Genomic DNA, 15908 nt, shown 5'->3' with positions numbered 1-15908 from the left:
TGACCAGTGTTGTGCATGAACGCGTTCAATGAAAGGCGTTCATATTTTTTGTTAACGATCTGAACTAATCAGTTTACATATAATGAACGTGAACAACGTTCACTCTCGCTGGAGTCACCTTCATTTTTTACATCATCACCGTATCAGGCCATCCTGAGAAATACCAGGAGCGGGTACACACACACACACAGGCCCCGGGGCCCCGCCCCCACTCAATCGCTCAGAGCGACACACGCAGTGACATCAGAGCTCGTTCACGTGAAGCAGCCAGTAAGTGACCTTGTTGAAGAACAATGGAAACAGTGAAAACACAGAGTTTCTCTGGTCACAGCTGCTCAGTGATCAGAGCAGAAGCTGCAGTTGGTTTGCTGGAGTTTCTGTGTCCTCCTCCACTCTGACCTGCTCTCACTGTAACTTATAAACACTCATCACTAGTTATCAGGACCTGATCAGCACATGAAGTAACTTAGTGTTTGTTGGATTTGCTCCAGAGATTATGAGGCTACAAAATGACATTTTGTGCTCAGTACACGAGACGTGACGCTCACAGTCAGGACTCAGTGTTGAAGTGCGGAGCGACACGCAGACATGATCCGACACCATCAGCTCATAACTAAACACATGGTCGTAAGTTTGTCACCTAAATCATCCCAATAAAAAAACGGAACCAATGAACGTGAACTAGTTCATTTTTGGAACCATGAACTTAGTTCAAAATTAAAAAAAATTAACTATGAACGTGAACTAGTTCATTTTCATCGGCATTAACTGAATTTTGAAGTAGTTCTTTTTAAGTGTGAACTGGCACAACACTGCCGATGGAGAGGTGGGTGAAGTGTTTGAGTCCACAAAACACTTTAGGAGTCTCAGGGGTAAAAAGCGTTGCAGCCAAATCCAATACAATTGAAGTAAATAGTGACCAATTCTTCAAACGTATAAAGCAATAGAAAGAAAACATAAACTGCCTCCATACTGCTCCTGTGGTGTCATCCAAAAGTCTGTAAGCCACGACATTTGTATTCGACCCGAAACAAGGTCATTTACATCATGTTTTTAGCCTAAATGTCCTCTGTGATCCACTCACAAACACGGCCCCGGAGGAGGAGTCAGGTGAGTAGATCATGAGTGAATTTTCCTTTTTGGGTGAACTATCCCTTTAATGGGTTGCTACTTGGGTCATGCCCCAACCTTCCACTAGATTTCATGTAAATGTTTGTTTGTCAGTGGGATTACGCAAAAACTTTTTTGCGTAATCCCGCTGACAAACAAACAAACGCAGATGAAAACATAACCTCCTGAGTGGCTGTAATCATTCGATCAGATCCAATTAAGAGCCTGGATCTAGTGAATGTAAATCTGGTATCATAAGGGGACTGCTGGACCTTAATGAAGGTATTCGCTCTCCTGAGATTTCTGTCTCTGATGCCTCTTTTGAGTTATGATACAACTGTGGCATCACTGGAACATTCAGTGGGTCATGTAAATAATCTGACTGTTTGTGTGGGGCACAGATTACAGTGGACACTTTAGCGCGGCCATGTGCTGCAGAGTATGTTAGTGGGAAGTGGGTTATGTACGTAAGTATAAGTATGTATGTGTGTTTGTCTGCGTGTGCTGGAGCCTCACAGTGAGTGGGATGCCAGTGAAGGGAAGGGCAGCGGATGGCTCAGGGGCTCAGTCCATTCCTGCGATTTAACATGACACCACTTGCACTAAGACTGCGACAGCTGCGTATGCACATGCCGGCCATTCTGTTTGTTGTAGGGGATTACGCTGCGATAAAAGCCCCAGTGAGCAGCAGCATGGCTGGGCTACAGAACTACTGTTGCCCCCCTGACTTTGAAAGCTTTCTCCAGGCCTCCAGAGCTCTGTGAAAACACAGGTGGGGCGCTTCATTCTGAACAGGAATGAATGAGCGTATTCTCCCGTTGATTAGCCAGGACAATAATAGTGTCACATCACCTTTAGACATCAGTCAAATGGTACAGTACTGCAGCTTATGCAAGGTTCATTACTCAACAGAAATAGTTGGGGAGGGGCTCACAGTTGTGTAGTATTCAGCTCGGACTGCTCCCATTCATTTGAATCTCAGTAGTAAGGTAATTGATTTGATGATCATCTGGGAGGAGTTCACTGCTTAGTCATCTAACACCATTAATGTTATGGTCGGTATAATATCACCATAAACTTTCTGCTGTTGGACAAACTGATATCAGTCGTCAGTAATTGACGTGCAGTTATCATGGTGACAGAATGAAAAGGCTCTGAAGCGTCACACTTTGGCATCTGTTGCTGTCACTATGGCGACTGTGTCCTCTGCCAAAGGTACTTCATCTTGTACATGATGTTGTTGCACGAGTCCAGAGTTAAGACGGTTAAGTAATGCAGACACGTGTTTTTTATTTACTACATTTTATTTCTCTATTCCCTTCTATTTTCTTTTACTGTTTATTATCTAAAATCTCATGATCATATCACATCTACTACAAACATCCATAGTACCCTACATTAGTAATTAGGTGGTAAACGACTTAAGGTTTGTTTACCAACTGTACGAGTGATGCAATAAAGCTTTACCAAGTTTTGTTGAATTGACACGAACGTAAACTGTAGAAATGAACATTCATTATTAGTGAACTAAACTGGGATTGGGTCCAACCCCACCCATGACCCATAAAGGATAAGCATGAATCCTGGTTCAGTCAGGGCCTTTCTGTGTGGAGTTTGCGTGTTCTCCCTGTGACGGTGTGGGCGACCAGTCCAGAGTGCAACCCGCCTCTCGCCCATCGTCAGCTGCATTATCACGATGGTTTGGTAGTGACTGTTGGGAAAATGTAACCAGTGTATGTCTGTAAATGAATTCCAAACAATCGCCAGATAATCTGGAGTTAATCCCACTATTCAAACAATGAAAAACAAAGAATACATTTTCTGAGGATAAAAAATTCAATTATTCGGATTTTAGTTATTGTTAATTTATGGAAATTCCTCTAAAAAATGTCAACATGATTAAACAAACTAAAATAATAGTCCCAAAGCACGGTCTATATTTTCCATATAAATTGTCCCAAATGAAGTAGTCACTAAGAAAATACACGACCTGTACATCACAACATCACAACACGTGTTCCACTGAATGACTTTGACTTTGGGGTTATTGTATCCTACAATGTAACTGACTGGACTGAGGTCCTGGTTTATCCACATTTAATCATCTCCTTCACTGTTGTTATGTTATTCTCCTCTTACATCTCTGAGATTTCCAGTGTGCGCTCGGATGTCAGCTCTCCAGGTCAGTGATGATTTTGAGGCTAACCTGGGGTGAAGAGGCCTGATCCCTCTCTCCCTCCTCCTCCTCCCTCCCGCTCAGCTGTCCCACAATGTGCTGCTGCTTGTCAATGACAAGAAGTGCAACAGTGTTGCAGTGACAGGGCAAACCCCGCTACGCACAGCCCACACACACACACACACACACACACACACACACGCGCAGTCATGAACACGCACAAATGGGGCCCATAAACCCTTGTGCACACATACACAGTGTATGTTATGTACAGACATGTTTTTCAGGGTAACCAACTTGGCTTCTACAGTTTCAAACATGTCAAACAGGTTTATTACTGTTTATTTCTCTGAGATATTTACATGGTCTTTATAATAAAATCGAATGCGTAAATACTTGAAGAAAAAATTTGTGTTACTACCAGTTTTAAAAAGACAAATGAAATCCAGGTCTAATCTCAGTTGCCACTTGTTATGGTGAATGTTTGATCTGATATGTATTTTGTTATTATGACTCCTTCACTGGGTTGAGGTCTGTAGAGTATTTGCACACAGTCAGTAAACACCCACACTCCTCCCTGGTTTACTGCACCTCAAGTGTTCACTTAAAAAATGCTGAGAGGGGGCTTGCTCCTCAAACGAGACACAAGTGTGCGGCCGACATTGCGACAAGACACACACAGAAACACACACACGCGATCTCCAGTTCTGCTGACAATGGGTTAAGATGACAGAGGGTTATGAGTGACTCTGACACACTGCAGACCCCACCCCTCCTCCCTGCTTCACCCCTGAGTCCAACACAGGCGTCTTTGTACTCGCTCCACCATCAGTGACTATCCATCACGGACTAACCTGTCAGCCCTGCGCCAAGCTACCACTCCGCCTCAACCCCAGACCCGAGGCCAAAGCCCAAGACTCCACCACGACCCGCAGGCCACACCGCTGCCTGTCACCCAGTCCCACAGCTGAAAGTCTGCTGCCTGCAGTCATTACATCTTACATTATGTTATGTTCGACAAGCCATTACATTATTTACATTTTAAATCCCAACTTAGATTTTTATTCCAAAATGAATAAGTTTAAAATCATACAGAGACATATAACAGTAAATACAGGCTACTGTAATTAAAGAATAGCAAATTATAAAATGTGATGTAATGTAATATGGGTGGCTGTGGCTCAGGAGTTAGAGAGGGTTATCCACTTACCAGGTTGGTGGTTCGATTCCCAGTCTTCTTCAGTCTGCATTCCGAAGTGGCAAGATACTGAACTCCTAATTGTGCCTGATGGTTGTGCCGGTAGTGTATGAAAGGTGTGTGATCAAAGAAAGCAAAGTTAATTCAGCAGCAACTTTTTAGCAACCAGCTCCTGTTGGTTTGCACTGCTGCCCTACAGTTCCTGGTTCAAATCCCAGCTGTGGTCTTTTTGTGTGGAGTTGCAACTCATAATGTGACTCAGTAGTTAGTATGGCCTCCGCGTTCCTGGATACGCACTCCTGATAACATCTGGGCATGCTCCTGATGAGTCAGTGGATGGTGTCCTGGTGGATCTCCGCCCAGACCTGGATCTGGGCATCAGTGAGCTCCTGGACAGTCTGGGGTAGTACTTGGTGGTGTCGGATGCATCAATACATAATGTCCTAAAGGTGCACAATTTGGATTTAGGTCAGGGGAATGTGAGGGCCAGTCAATGGCATCAATGCCTTCATCATCCAGGAACTGCCTCCACACTCTGGCCACATGAGGCCAGGCATTGTCCTTCACCAGGAAGAACCCAGGGCCCACTGCACCAGCTTAACGTCTGACAATCGCTCTGAGGATTTCATCCCTGCACCTAACTAATGACATGGAGGTCTATGGGACCCTCCAAGGATACATCACTGACCCACCGCTAAACCGGTCACGCTGTGTGATGTTGTAGGCAGCATAACGTTCACCACAGCTTCTCCAGACTCGTTCACTCCTGTCACATGTTCTTAGTGTGAACCTGCTCTCATCTGCGTAGAGAGCGGGGCACCAGTGGCGGACCTGCCAATTCTGGTGTTTTCTGGTAAATGCTAATCGAGCTGCACGGTGCTGGGCTGTGAGCACAGGTCGAGGACGTCGGCCCTCATGCCACCCTCCTGGAGTCTGTTTCTGACAGTTTGGTCAGAAACATGCACACGTGTAGCCTGCTGGAGGTCATTTGTAGGGCTCTGGCAGTGCTCCTCCTGTTCCTCCTCATACAAAGGAGCAGACACTGGTCCTGCTGCAGGATTGACTTCTACTACCCGGTCCAGCTCTCCTTGTGTAATGGCCAGTCTCCAGTCTCCATGATCTTGACACTGTGCTGGGAGACACAGCAAACCTTCTTGCGACTGCACGTATGGATGAGCCATCCTGTAGGAGCTGGACTACCTGTGCCACCTGATTGGGCTGCAGGTACAGCCTCATGCTACCAGTAGTGACAAGGACACTAGCAGAACACAAATCTATAGAAGTGAGGAAGGATAAGGAGAGAGCAGCTGTCTGTGGCCATCACATGGAAAACCATTCCCTTTTTGTGGGTTGTCTTGCTCTGGCCTCTCGATTGCACCTGTTGTCACTTTAATTTGCACCAAATCAGATTAATCACTATAACTTGTGCTTCCTAAATGGACAGATTGATTTCCCTGAAGTTAAACTGACTTAGTGTTATACTGTGACGATTAAGTGTTCCATACATTTTTTTGAGCAGTTTATATAGATGTCCTGTGCACTTACATTCATTAAAGCACTAATATGATAGCTTTTGGAAATGTCACAGCATTTATTTATGATAAATATATTTAAAAAAAATGAAGTTTAACAATGATGACAGCTCTGCTCTGTTAAGGTTTACCATTGAACTATCCCACTCAAGACCAAGAAAAAGAAAAGAAAAGACTCTGTTCATCTCTGCTGTATTCATATTCATATTGAAACCAGCATGGTAAAAGGTAAATAAAACGAAATAAATAATCAAATTGTAACTTAACTAAAAGGCTTTTATTTTCAATTTAATTTATCAAACTAACAAAATGTATTGATGTATTCAATAATATTTACTCATGGAATAACCATTTACTGCCTCTTGTCTCTTTTTGTGTGATGTAATTTGGCCAATTTAAATAAAACAAGACAATATTAGCCTGGTTTGTCTTCTCACTATTTCTCATTGAACATTTAAAGAGTCTATATAAACTTATGGTGTTACTGTATGTTACGGTGGAAGAGTAAAGGCATTCAGAGAAAGAGAAAGGACGACGTGAGACAAAGCTCTGGCTTGTCTTGTGTCACCAGTACGTCTCCATAGGTTTTATGGCCCACCCCTCTGTCTCCAAATTTTTCCTGACAGATATGTGTGTTACAGTGATTAACCTGTGGTAGTGACATGGGATACACAGGGATGTGACACATCTCACACTATGCCTGTCATTCCAGTCCACGTCTCTGCTGACAGAAGTGTGTGTCTTGGCTGCTCGTCCGCGCTACAGCGGAAGCCAGTCTGAATTTGCTGGTGAGCTATGAGGTGAGACATGTCCTGGTAGGATTAACACCTGGTGGCTAACGCTAATGCTACGGCTGACTGGAAGAGGACAGGACATACGAAGGCCGTTCCTCGGAGTGGTCGACACGTTATTTTCTCTTGAATTCTGAGAGTAACGGGAGCCGGTGTCAAGTTGGCGTTTGACTGACTGAACAGTCCTCTGTTCGTTCCTGCACAGGCCTGTCTGGTTCAGAATCCAGTGATGCTGAGGTCACTTGTATCACTGTGCAATCATCTTAGAGGGAGTGTCAGCAGATATGAATGTGGTTACATAAAAACGAGACTCGCCCACAACGGCCGGACCCTTTTATTGTCTGGCATCGGAGCTTTTACATATTTTACATCAACCTCATTCATGATTCTGACCCTTCACAACGGAGATCAAGTGTTTATCTGTGACCCAGTTTTGAGTAAACAACAATCTCGGGCCTCATTTCCTTCTCATCAACAACTAGGATTCGAACACCTTCTCGTCATTGCATATCATTGGCTCCCAGTAGAAGTGACAGCTGTCTCCGGACCCCCCGACCTACCCACCGATGCCAGGGGACATGTATGGTGTCACGGAGGGAGACGTTAGTCTAAGATTAGCTCATTAAAACGGGCATATTTGATCCGAGATTATCTCTCCCATTTCCACGGGAACTTGATCATATCCTGGCCTCTTAAGAAACACACACACGCGCACACATAAACACAAACGGGCCCTAAAGCCCCAGAGAGCAGGGCCCAACAAAGATGTGAAGTGTAGATGTGCAGCAACAGCTAAACGTCGGGTCAGGTTTCTGGGGGCTCGTGCTAAATTTAACCCTGTGATCCTACAGCAGGCAGAGGGGTTTAAATGCCAGCCTACAGTTGCTCCACACCAGTTGTTCTCCAAACGTCTTCCACTCATCACAAACTAAAGGCAAGGGGGCGAGGACAGGCACACACACATACGTACACTCCCGACACACGCTCCAGCTCACAGAACCGAAGACCATATCACAGAAGAGAGGTTCCAGGGGAAGCAGGGATCTTCGTTCCCTCAAATCCAGACCACAGTGCCGTCCAGTATGGAGCTTTTCGAGACCAACCCTTATTTTTTCCCTGACCAGCGCTTCTATGAAGGAGGGGACAGCTATTTCCCCTCTCGCTTGCCCGGGGGGTACGACCAAGCCGGCTACCAGGACAGGAACTCCATGATGGGTTTGTGCGCGAGTCTGTCTGGGGGTGTTGGAGTTGGGGTCACAGGAACAGAGGACAAAGCCTCTCCGTCCAGCATGTCACCTCACTCCGAGGCCCACTGCCCAGGCCAGTGCCTCCCTTGGGCCTGTAAGCTTTGCAAAAGAAAGACAGTGACCATGGACCGTCGGAGAGCGGCCACGATGAGGGAGAAGAGGCGCCTGAAGAAGGTGAACGAGGCCTTTGACGCTCTGAAGAGGAGCACCCTGATGAACCCCAACCAGAGGCTGCCCAAGGTGGAGATCTTGCGGAGCGCCATCCAGTATATCGAAAGGCTGCAGGCCCTGGTGTCTTCCCTCAACCAGCAGGACACTGAGACAGGACAGCAGGGACTGCACTACCGACCCAGCACGGCTCAGGCCAGAGTGAGTAGGACGGATGAGGAGGGATGAGGAGGGATGAGGAGAAGGTCACATATTAAACACTGAGAACAGAGCCAAAAGACAAACAGAAAGTGGCAGGAAAGGTGATGCTGGGACAAAAAACAAATGTGGAGTAGAGACAGAGAAACACTCGATAATTAATTATTGGAAAAAATAATGAAAACAAAAATGTTCTTGACTTTGTTGAACTAGTCCGCTCTAACACTGGCTTTGGAAGTGATCGTTGGGGAAAAGTTTAGAAAATTCAGTTGTGGAGATGAATTGACGGATCTATATTTTTGTGTTTTACCCAATTTTCAGTGGTGTTTTAAGTCATGATCCGATTTTCAGCCCAGTAATGTTTCAGAAAACATGCTTTTTCTCATGATTATAAGCTGATGAGACTGGTGCCAAAACCCAAAATCCAGTTACAACTCTCACTGTCAAATGTTCATGATCTTCCAAGATCTTTTTTATTATTTCCATCTGTGTTTTTTTAATTGGAAGGTGTAATTTCTCTTACTGAGGTAATCCTTCTGAGTTTGTCTCTGAGGGGTCACATGCATTTGTAGTAGTGGTGTTGTGTGTGTGTGTGTGTGTGTGTGTAGTTGTGTGTATGTGTGTGTCTATGTGGGGCAGGGTGTGCCGTGTCATAACACAGTGACTGACAGCAACTTCTGTGTGCATCTCCATGGCAACAGGTGTCGTCGTCAAGCGAGCCCAGTTCAGGCAGCACCTGCTGCAGTAGCCCGGAGTGGAGCAGCACTCCAGAGCAGTGCACACAGAGCTACAGCAGCGAGGGTGAGTACAGTTCACACACACACACACACACACACACACACTCATTATGACACCATGGGCAGATAAGTGTGCCGTCACTCTGATACTGACTGTGTGACTGTGTCTCTCTGCAGATCTCCTGAGTGCTTCCGACTCTCCAGAGCAGGGGAACATGCGTGCGCTGACCTCCATCGTGGAAAGCATCTCTGCAGCGGATGCAGCCGTGGCCTTTCCTGTGGACATTCCCAAATAGACCTTCCACTCATTGGACCCATAAATGCACAGAGATCCACAAAATAAAAGAAAAATTGATATAGAGGATTAAAACTAATTTCAAAGTCCAATTCAATATATTTTTCAGCTGTTCCGTTTTATCCTGTGCTAAATTAAAAAAAAATTGTAATATATTAGGATTGCAACTGTGCGGATCTATGGTTGTGCCAGCCAAACTGAATCCTGTTCACAACGAGGCCTTATTGCCATTATTCCCTGCCTTATTCTGTGGTCTAGACCTGCCTGTCAGACCCACAGGAGCCTTTTATAACTAGAGATTCAACCATTTTGCTGCATGAACAACACCGAGTAACTAGCGTGGATCTCTGACAGGTCTCCTGTCTGATAGAGCTCAAGAGGAATAAGAAAATTATTTTCATCCTCACTTAATTTAAGTTTTTCATATTTTCGAAACCTTTCCCAGATCTTTCATTCTTTTTGTGTGTGTTTTTATGCTTAGAACAACATGAGTTTTATTTGTGGGGCCAATATGTACCATGGCAGTTTTGACCAAGATCTGCTTAATTTAAACTGAATGCTAGTGATGTAAATACGTTCCCTTTTTCTACAGAGTGGTTTTGCCATTTTATTTTCTATTTTTTGCTAACTTATTTTTGACTTTTATAACTAAGATTGTTGTGTATTTGTAGATGTTCCAAAAAGTGATATTTTCTGTCCAATTCTTGCAATAAAGACCATTTTCAATACATTTGTCTGTTGTTGCCTGATTTGACGTCTTTAAAAAGAACACAACAAACACAATTTATGTAAAAAAAAACAGCTTTACTTATGTCTATATAGTGTCATAAATACAGTACACTTTTTTTGAATAGCCAAATAATAAAATCTTGATTTGTCAGCATTGTTTCACACCTGGAATAAAGACACAGTACTCATAGCTGCCACATAGCACATTACACCTTTTAGACACCTTGGAAAAACTGTTAAAAAAAGAAAAAGATTGTACACCCATCCAGCACTTCACTGGTTCCATATGCTGTGTTCTCATTGGATGAGGAGTTGGTCAGCCAAGAGTCAAAACTGCTCACTGTCACGTCTCTATGGCAACTGAACGGGAGGCGACGGGACGGGATCAGAACGAGTCCGTCACGTTGAGCAGTATTATGTGGATATCATTGGCTGATGTTGAGCAGCAGTTTACAGTTTGATTTGAGAGAAGAGTTAAGGAATCGACAGAGAGGAGCTACAGTGTTCACACTACCCATTCACAGAAAATAGTCATGGTCAAATGGCTGGGGTCGGCCCATCACACGTACGACCTTTCTGCAAGTCTCGAGCAGAGAGACTCATTCAGACACACACACACACACACACACACACACACACACACACACACACACATACACACAGCCGCACGCAGACACACACACACACACACACACACACACACACACACACACACCTTCATATTAAAGGATTCTCTCTATTCTAGGCTACATAGTGTCATACAGAAGGCGAGAGAGGTGGAGAGAGGGGAGCTAACAGCTACATGGTGTCAACAGAAGAAGAGGAGTAAAAAGAAAAGAACTGGAGAGGAAGAAGCAAAGAGTGAAGTCTGAATTTGGACCCATGAACCTGTGAAGAGTCCTTGTAGAAACACACCCCGTCTTTTGTGAGTCCCTCTCACTAATGATTCACACACTTACAGCATACAGCAAAAGACGCACAAAGGTCCGACACAGAGAGAAAGAGAAAGAGAAAGAGAGAGAGAACAGTCACTATCGAATACAGGGCATTGGGTTTCATACAGCAATATTATATTATTTTCCATATATATTTCCAATATATATATATATATTTATATATATATATAATATTTCTATAAAAAACATAATTCATCCATTTTATGTACAGAGACGATAAATGAGTAATACCTTGCATAACCGGTAGAGGGGCAATGTGCAGTGGGATCTTCCATTTATACAAGTATTCATCATTCCCAAGTCCAAATCAACAGCTGCTCACCGTCGCTTTAAATCTTTTTTCTTTTTACACTAATCAACTAGTGTGTTAACTCAGATGTGATGACACAGCAAAGTTGGTTTGAACTTGGCCATGTTGAGACTAATAGAACCAGCACGAGAACCCACAGCTGAGACCAGGGGGAGCAGGAGCACAACACCACAACAACAAGGCTACTGGGAGCACTGGGGTAAACTGGGAGAGACTGGGACGAGTCTCGTTTACAGCAGCGAGCGCAGCCAATGAGCACTCTCGAGAGTTCAAAGATCAGAGTTGGCCTCTGTATTGCACGTGTCCGAAGGAGAGGTGAGAGGTGAAAGGTGGGAGGTGAGGCTGGGCAGTGGCACCCAGGGACTTCCTCTCCAGATTTGGCATATCACTCTCAAAAGGCCGCAAGCATGTGTCCATATAGGTAATGAGAATGCACTGGAGGAGGAGAAGTGGGACAGAGAGAGGAAAGTGAGACAATGTCCTCAATCTTTATAAACTGCCTGTGGTTGAGCAACATTTTTCTGAACGATTACTAAAATCACATTTTACTTAAATGTTTGTGTAAATCAGCCGTTTACACGTATTAGTACAGTAAAGGTCAAGCCATATTCCTTCCACAGGCCACACAGATGGCAAATGCTGGTTAAAAGCACACCAAGCTGGAAGTACAGCAGTGTCAGGTAGTGTTTCATTAGCTTACCTGGTAGCATTAGCGCTCCTGTTAGTAAGCAGAGAGTAGTTAGCATGAGTAGGTCCGCACGGCCGAAGGGTCGAGTCTCGGGGGCGCCGGGGGAGGAGCTTGAGAAGATATGGCACAGAGGGGCGTGGGCACAAAAGGACAGAGAGGACACAGCATGCAGTTAGTCAGTCAGGACAAGCAGAGAGAATGGCAAGCAAAGATACACACACACACACACACACAAAATATACGAGGTAGAATCCTTTCGTTAGTACTGAAACTAACCTTCAGGCTGCAGCTGTTTCCTGGACATCAAATTCACAGAGGGCGGCATGGACATGGAGGGCATACGGAAGCCAGCAGGCAGTGTTTCCATGGACCCTGCCATCATCCCCAGCCCCGCCCCTCCCTCACGTGCCCGAAACCTCTTGCGCCATGACGGAGAGCGTCGAAAAGACTTGTCGTCCCCACTCTACAGGGACAGGGAGAAAAACCAGGTCAGACATTTGGCCCTTTTTCAACAATATCGTATTGGATCAAAGCAGCAGCTTGAAAGGTCACCTCCTCTAGATGACGGTCAGTTCCCAAAGCTAATACGTTGTTGAACTCTCTGTCCAAAACCTGCCGTGCCTGAAAAACAGAGCAGACACAGAGACGATGTGAGTGCTCACCAACCAGGATCCAGAAAAACAAACACGAGCTGAGGCCATAATGTCAACGGAAGCTTTTGAAATACCTGAGGAATTAAAAAGTGGTTCCTCTACTTATTAGAAACCATCATGTTTGCAGTTGAACTGCCAAAAACAGGCACCTATGAATGTGAAACTGGGCAAGTCATCTGTACTGATGCCTGTGATCAGGGAACTGTTTTAAGTGAATTCTGAGTGAGAAAAACTTTTTATATTAGAACAACCAAATCTGAAGCCGTACTAAATGTTGGCAGCATGTTGTCAGGTGGAGAAGCAAAATGCTGGCTGAACACAAACCACAGTGCCAACAAAAGTAAAGTATCATTATATAAAATATAATGTTATTGCTAGAAATGTAGATGTTGTGAACAATATCCTATACAGATGTTGAGATTTCATAAATCATTGAGTCTGCCCACAAAATGGACCAAACTATCCTTAAGAACTGCTCACACAACACTTGAAATCTTTCCTCAATAACCACCTGTGTGTTCTGCATAGGGATCTGCAGGATGAGCGCTAGGCTGCTGTAGTCGAAGGTCTCGTCCAGAGAGATGAGCGACCCGTGAATGCCGCTCTCCAACAGGCTGCCACTGTACTCCCTCAGACCAATGGACTGGACCCAGTGGATCACCTGCTCATTGGTCCACACCAACACATCTAAACGTAAAGAGGGAGGGGCTCAGATTTATGGTACAACGTTATGTGCAGTGACAGCAATTGTCATTAAAAACAAATAGAAACAAATAGATTTAGAGAAAAGAGAAGTGGAAAGGGAGAGAGAGAGAGAGAGAGACAGAGAGAGAGAGAGAGAGAGAGAGAGAGAGAGAGAGAGAGGGAGAGAGAGAGAGAGAGAGAGAGAGAGGGATAAAGAGGTAATGTGCCTGCTAACATAGTGTCAACTCACTGGCACACTCCCTTTGTTCATTTAAAGCACAGCTGTCAACCAGCTTTCCAAGTTGGAACAGGCGGTGTGTGTGTGTATGTGTGTGTATGCGTGTGTAAACAGGGCAGGAGTCTGATTTGACACGACAGCTGACTCAAGTTCATGTGCAGAACTCAAGGTCAAAAGGGCGAGAGGACTGGTTAGATCTAAGTGTGTGTGTGTGTGTGTCTGTGTGTGCAGACTACTCTTGGTATGCAGCGCTTTGGATCATAAGGTTGAAGGCCTGCCTCAGTTGGTTTTATGACAGTGCACGGTGCAGCTGTTTCAGTGCGCGTGCCAAATTAACAATATCAGGCAAAACCACTAGGTGGTGCTCTGGCCTGACGAGACTTTGGATGTGTGTGAACTCATGTTCAGGGTATTTAAATCCGTGTGCTTCCTGTTTTGCTTTGTTTAGGTCACTGTATGTGTGTTTCAGGGTGTGAGTAAAGTGTACCTTTCATGTCGTGTTGGCTGTCCTCTCTCCGGCGCTCCAGGTCTTTCCTGTCATAATTGAGTCTCTTCAAGCACATAATCCCATACTGCAGACTAGCCCTGGTACAACACACACACACACACACACACACACACACAGAAAGGGATAAGCACATGTGCATCATTAGTCCCCTCATCTCCATTGCTAATGTATCCAGTTAGCACATGAAAGCAGAAGCTGATCAAACAGAAGCTAAACTCATCGTCACGGTTAGAGACCTATGAAAGCTGTCCACCATCTTGAGGTGGCTCCTCAGGTCCTTCTTGGTCAGGTGGTCCAGCATGCGTGCGTCCACCAGACACTCCATGAAGTAGGAGCGGTACTGAGGCAGACCGAGGCTGGGCAGCCACTCGTTCCCGATCCACTCATGGTTCATGTCTCCATATGCCAGAGTCTACATGGAGACATGAAGATAATGCTACTGATTTTGCAACAGAAACAAAAGGGACTGCTCTATGTTTCAGAAATATATACAGTATATGTCTTCATGGATGTGACACTGATTAATGTGAAAACCTGAATAACCGCATTGCAGTTGTATGCTTCCGCCAACCAGTGCAGTTTCTGTGTTCATATTTCTACATACTTTCCCCCCCCAGATTCATATAAGGTCACTGTGAGCTTTGACCAGAGATCGCAAAAAAGTGATCACTTCATCTGAAAATCGTAGTCCAAGTGAAAACTGATCAAAAGTTGAAGAAATTCCCTCAAACAGTCTTGAGATGTCACATTTTTTTAAGGCCACCGTGACGTTGACCTTTGACCACTGAAATCGAATCAGTTAATCGGTGAGTCCAGGTGAATTTTACCAGATGTACTGAAATACCCTACAGGGAGTCCTAATATATCACATTCACAGGGATGTGAGGTCCCTTTGACCTCCAAGCACCAAAATGGAATCAGTTCATCTTTGAGCCCAAGTGAACTTTTGTACCAAATATGAAGAAATACCCTCAAGGCATTCTTGAGATATCGGTTCATAGGAATGGAACTGAAAGACAACCCAAAAACATGATGCCGCCGGCAACTGGATGTCGCCGGTATGGAGGCATAAACCTGCATTTGAGCAAAAAAGCTGCTTATGTGGTAAAACCAATCACATTTCTGTCATATTGTGAATCTAAATTTAAAAATATGTGCAAGGTCTTACCCGGATTTAAAACATACATGCCTATACATAGTCACATTTTGAAGGCTGCTCTAAATGCGGACCGAAGTCTAATCAGGTAGTACGCGGCGCAGTATTAAATACAAAGCAATTATTATTTTATTTGCATGTTAACAGCTATAGCTCATCAAGGCTTTGAACATTTGCAAATGGCTTAAGTGAAAGGTTAATAGAAAGAAAATATTCATCATTTATTTGGGTTAAAGGGTAATTTCACTTAATTTTTTTTCTTCTACTCACTCTTACTGGTACCTTGCAAAACAGATGCTTTTATTTTAAAGCATCAAGGTTATGAAAAATTGGTGTCTGAGTTTTCTGAGGGCAGCCTCAATAGAATGAATTTAGTGGGATTTAGTTGTTTTCAGTGCTCAAGGTACTGAAAGTGACACCTGAATAACTCAACAGCAGGACAACAACAACAACAACAACAACGTCACATTTGGACAAACACCACATTTCATGTAATGTTACATCTGAGTACAATACTGAAGATGATAAAGATTC

General features: G+C 44.4%; 2 protein-coding genes across 10 annotated transcripts in view; one reads left to right on the top strand and one right to left on the bottom strand.

The window, feature by feature from the left end:
• The first annotated feature begins 7694 nt into the window (after window positions 1-7694).
• Window positions 7695-10180, top strand: myog (myogenin). The gene is made up of 3 exons (XM_034585433.1): window positions 7695-8423; window positions 9122-9221; window positions 9335-10180. The coding sequence occupies exons 1-3, from the start codon at window positions 7890-7892 to the stop codon at window positions 9451-9453; spliced, it is 753 nt and encodes a 250-aa protein (XP_034441324.1). The 5' UTR covers window positions 7695-7889; the 3' UTR covers window positions 9454-10180.
• Window positions 10181-10244: 64 nt separating this feature from the next.
• The window catches only part of ppfia4 (PTPRF interacting protein alpha 4), a 57620-nt gene continuing 51956 nt past the window's right edge, over window positions 10245-15908 (bottom strand). For 7 of the 9 annotated variants that reach the window (XM_034585423.1, XM_034585429.1, XM_034585427.1 and 4 more), the window contains 7 exons: window positions 14455-14630; window positions 14198-14295; window positions 13300-13475; window positions 12688-12756; window positions 12412-12598; window positions 12148-12245; window positions 11683-11882 (listed from right to left, as the gene is read on the bottom strand). In XM_034585423.1, coding sequence (XP_034441314.1) covers window positions 12187-12245; window positions 12412-12598; window positions 12688-12756; window positions 13300-13475; window positions 14198-14295; window positions 14455-14630 — 765 coding nt within the window. In that variant the 3' untranslated portion in view covers window positions 11683-11882; window positions 12148-12186. Of the gene's footprint in view, window positions 11883-12147; window positions 12246-12411; window positions 12599-12687; window positions 12757-13299; window positions 13476-14197; window positions 14296-14454; window positions 14631-15908 lie in introns of all 9 variants that reach the window. The other 2 variants (XM_034585426.1, XM_034585432.1) reach the window with 1 other exon arrangement.

Source organism: Hippoglossus hippoglossus, chromosome 5, assembly GCF_009819705.1.
Source record: "Hippoglossus hippoglossus isolate fHipHip1 chromosome 5, fHipHip1.pri, whole genome shotgun sequence".
Lineage (NCBI taxonomy): Eukaryota > Metazoa > Chordata > Actinopteri > Pleuronectiformes > Pleuronectidae > Hippoglossus > Hippoglossus hippoglossus.
This window is presented reverse-complemented; position numbering and strand designations above follow the sequence as displayed.

What these genes read in the sequence shown, in the direction of transcription:
- myog (XM_034585433.1), top strand. Translation starts at nt 7,890, where the DNA reads ATGGAGCTTTTCGAGACCAACCCTTATTTTTTCCCTGACCAGCGCTTC. An exon ending in CCAGCACGGCTCAGGCCAGA is followed by an intron (nt 8,424 to 9,121) that starts GTGAGTAGGACG and finishes CCATGGCAACAG; the next exon opens with GTGTCGTCGTCAAGCGAGCC. An exon ending in ACAGAGCTACAGCAGCGAGG is followed by an intron (nt 9,222 to 9,334) that starts GTGAGTACAGTT and finishes GTCTCTCTGCAG; the next exon opens with ATCTCCTGAGTGCTTCCGAC.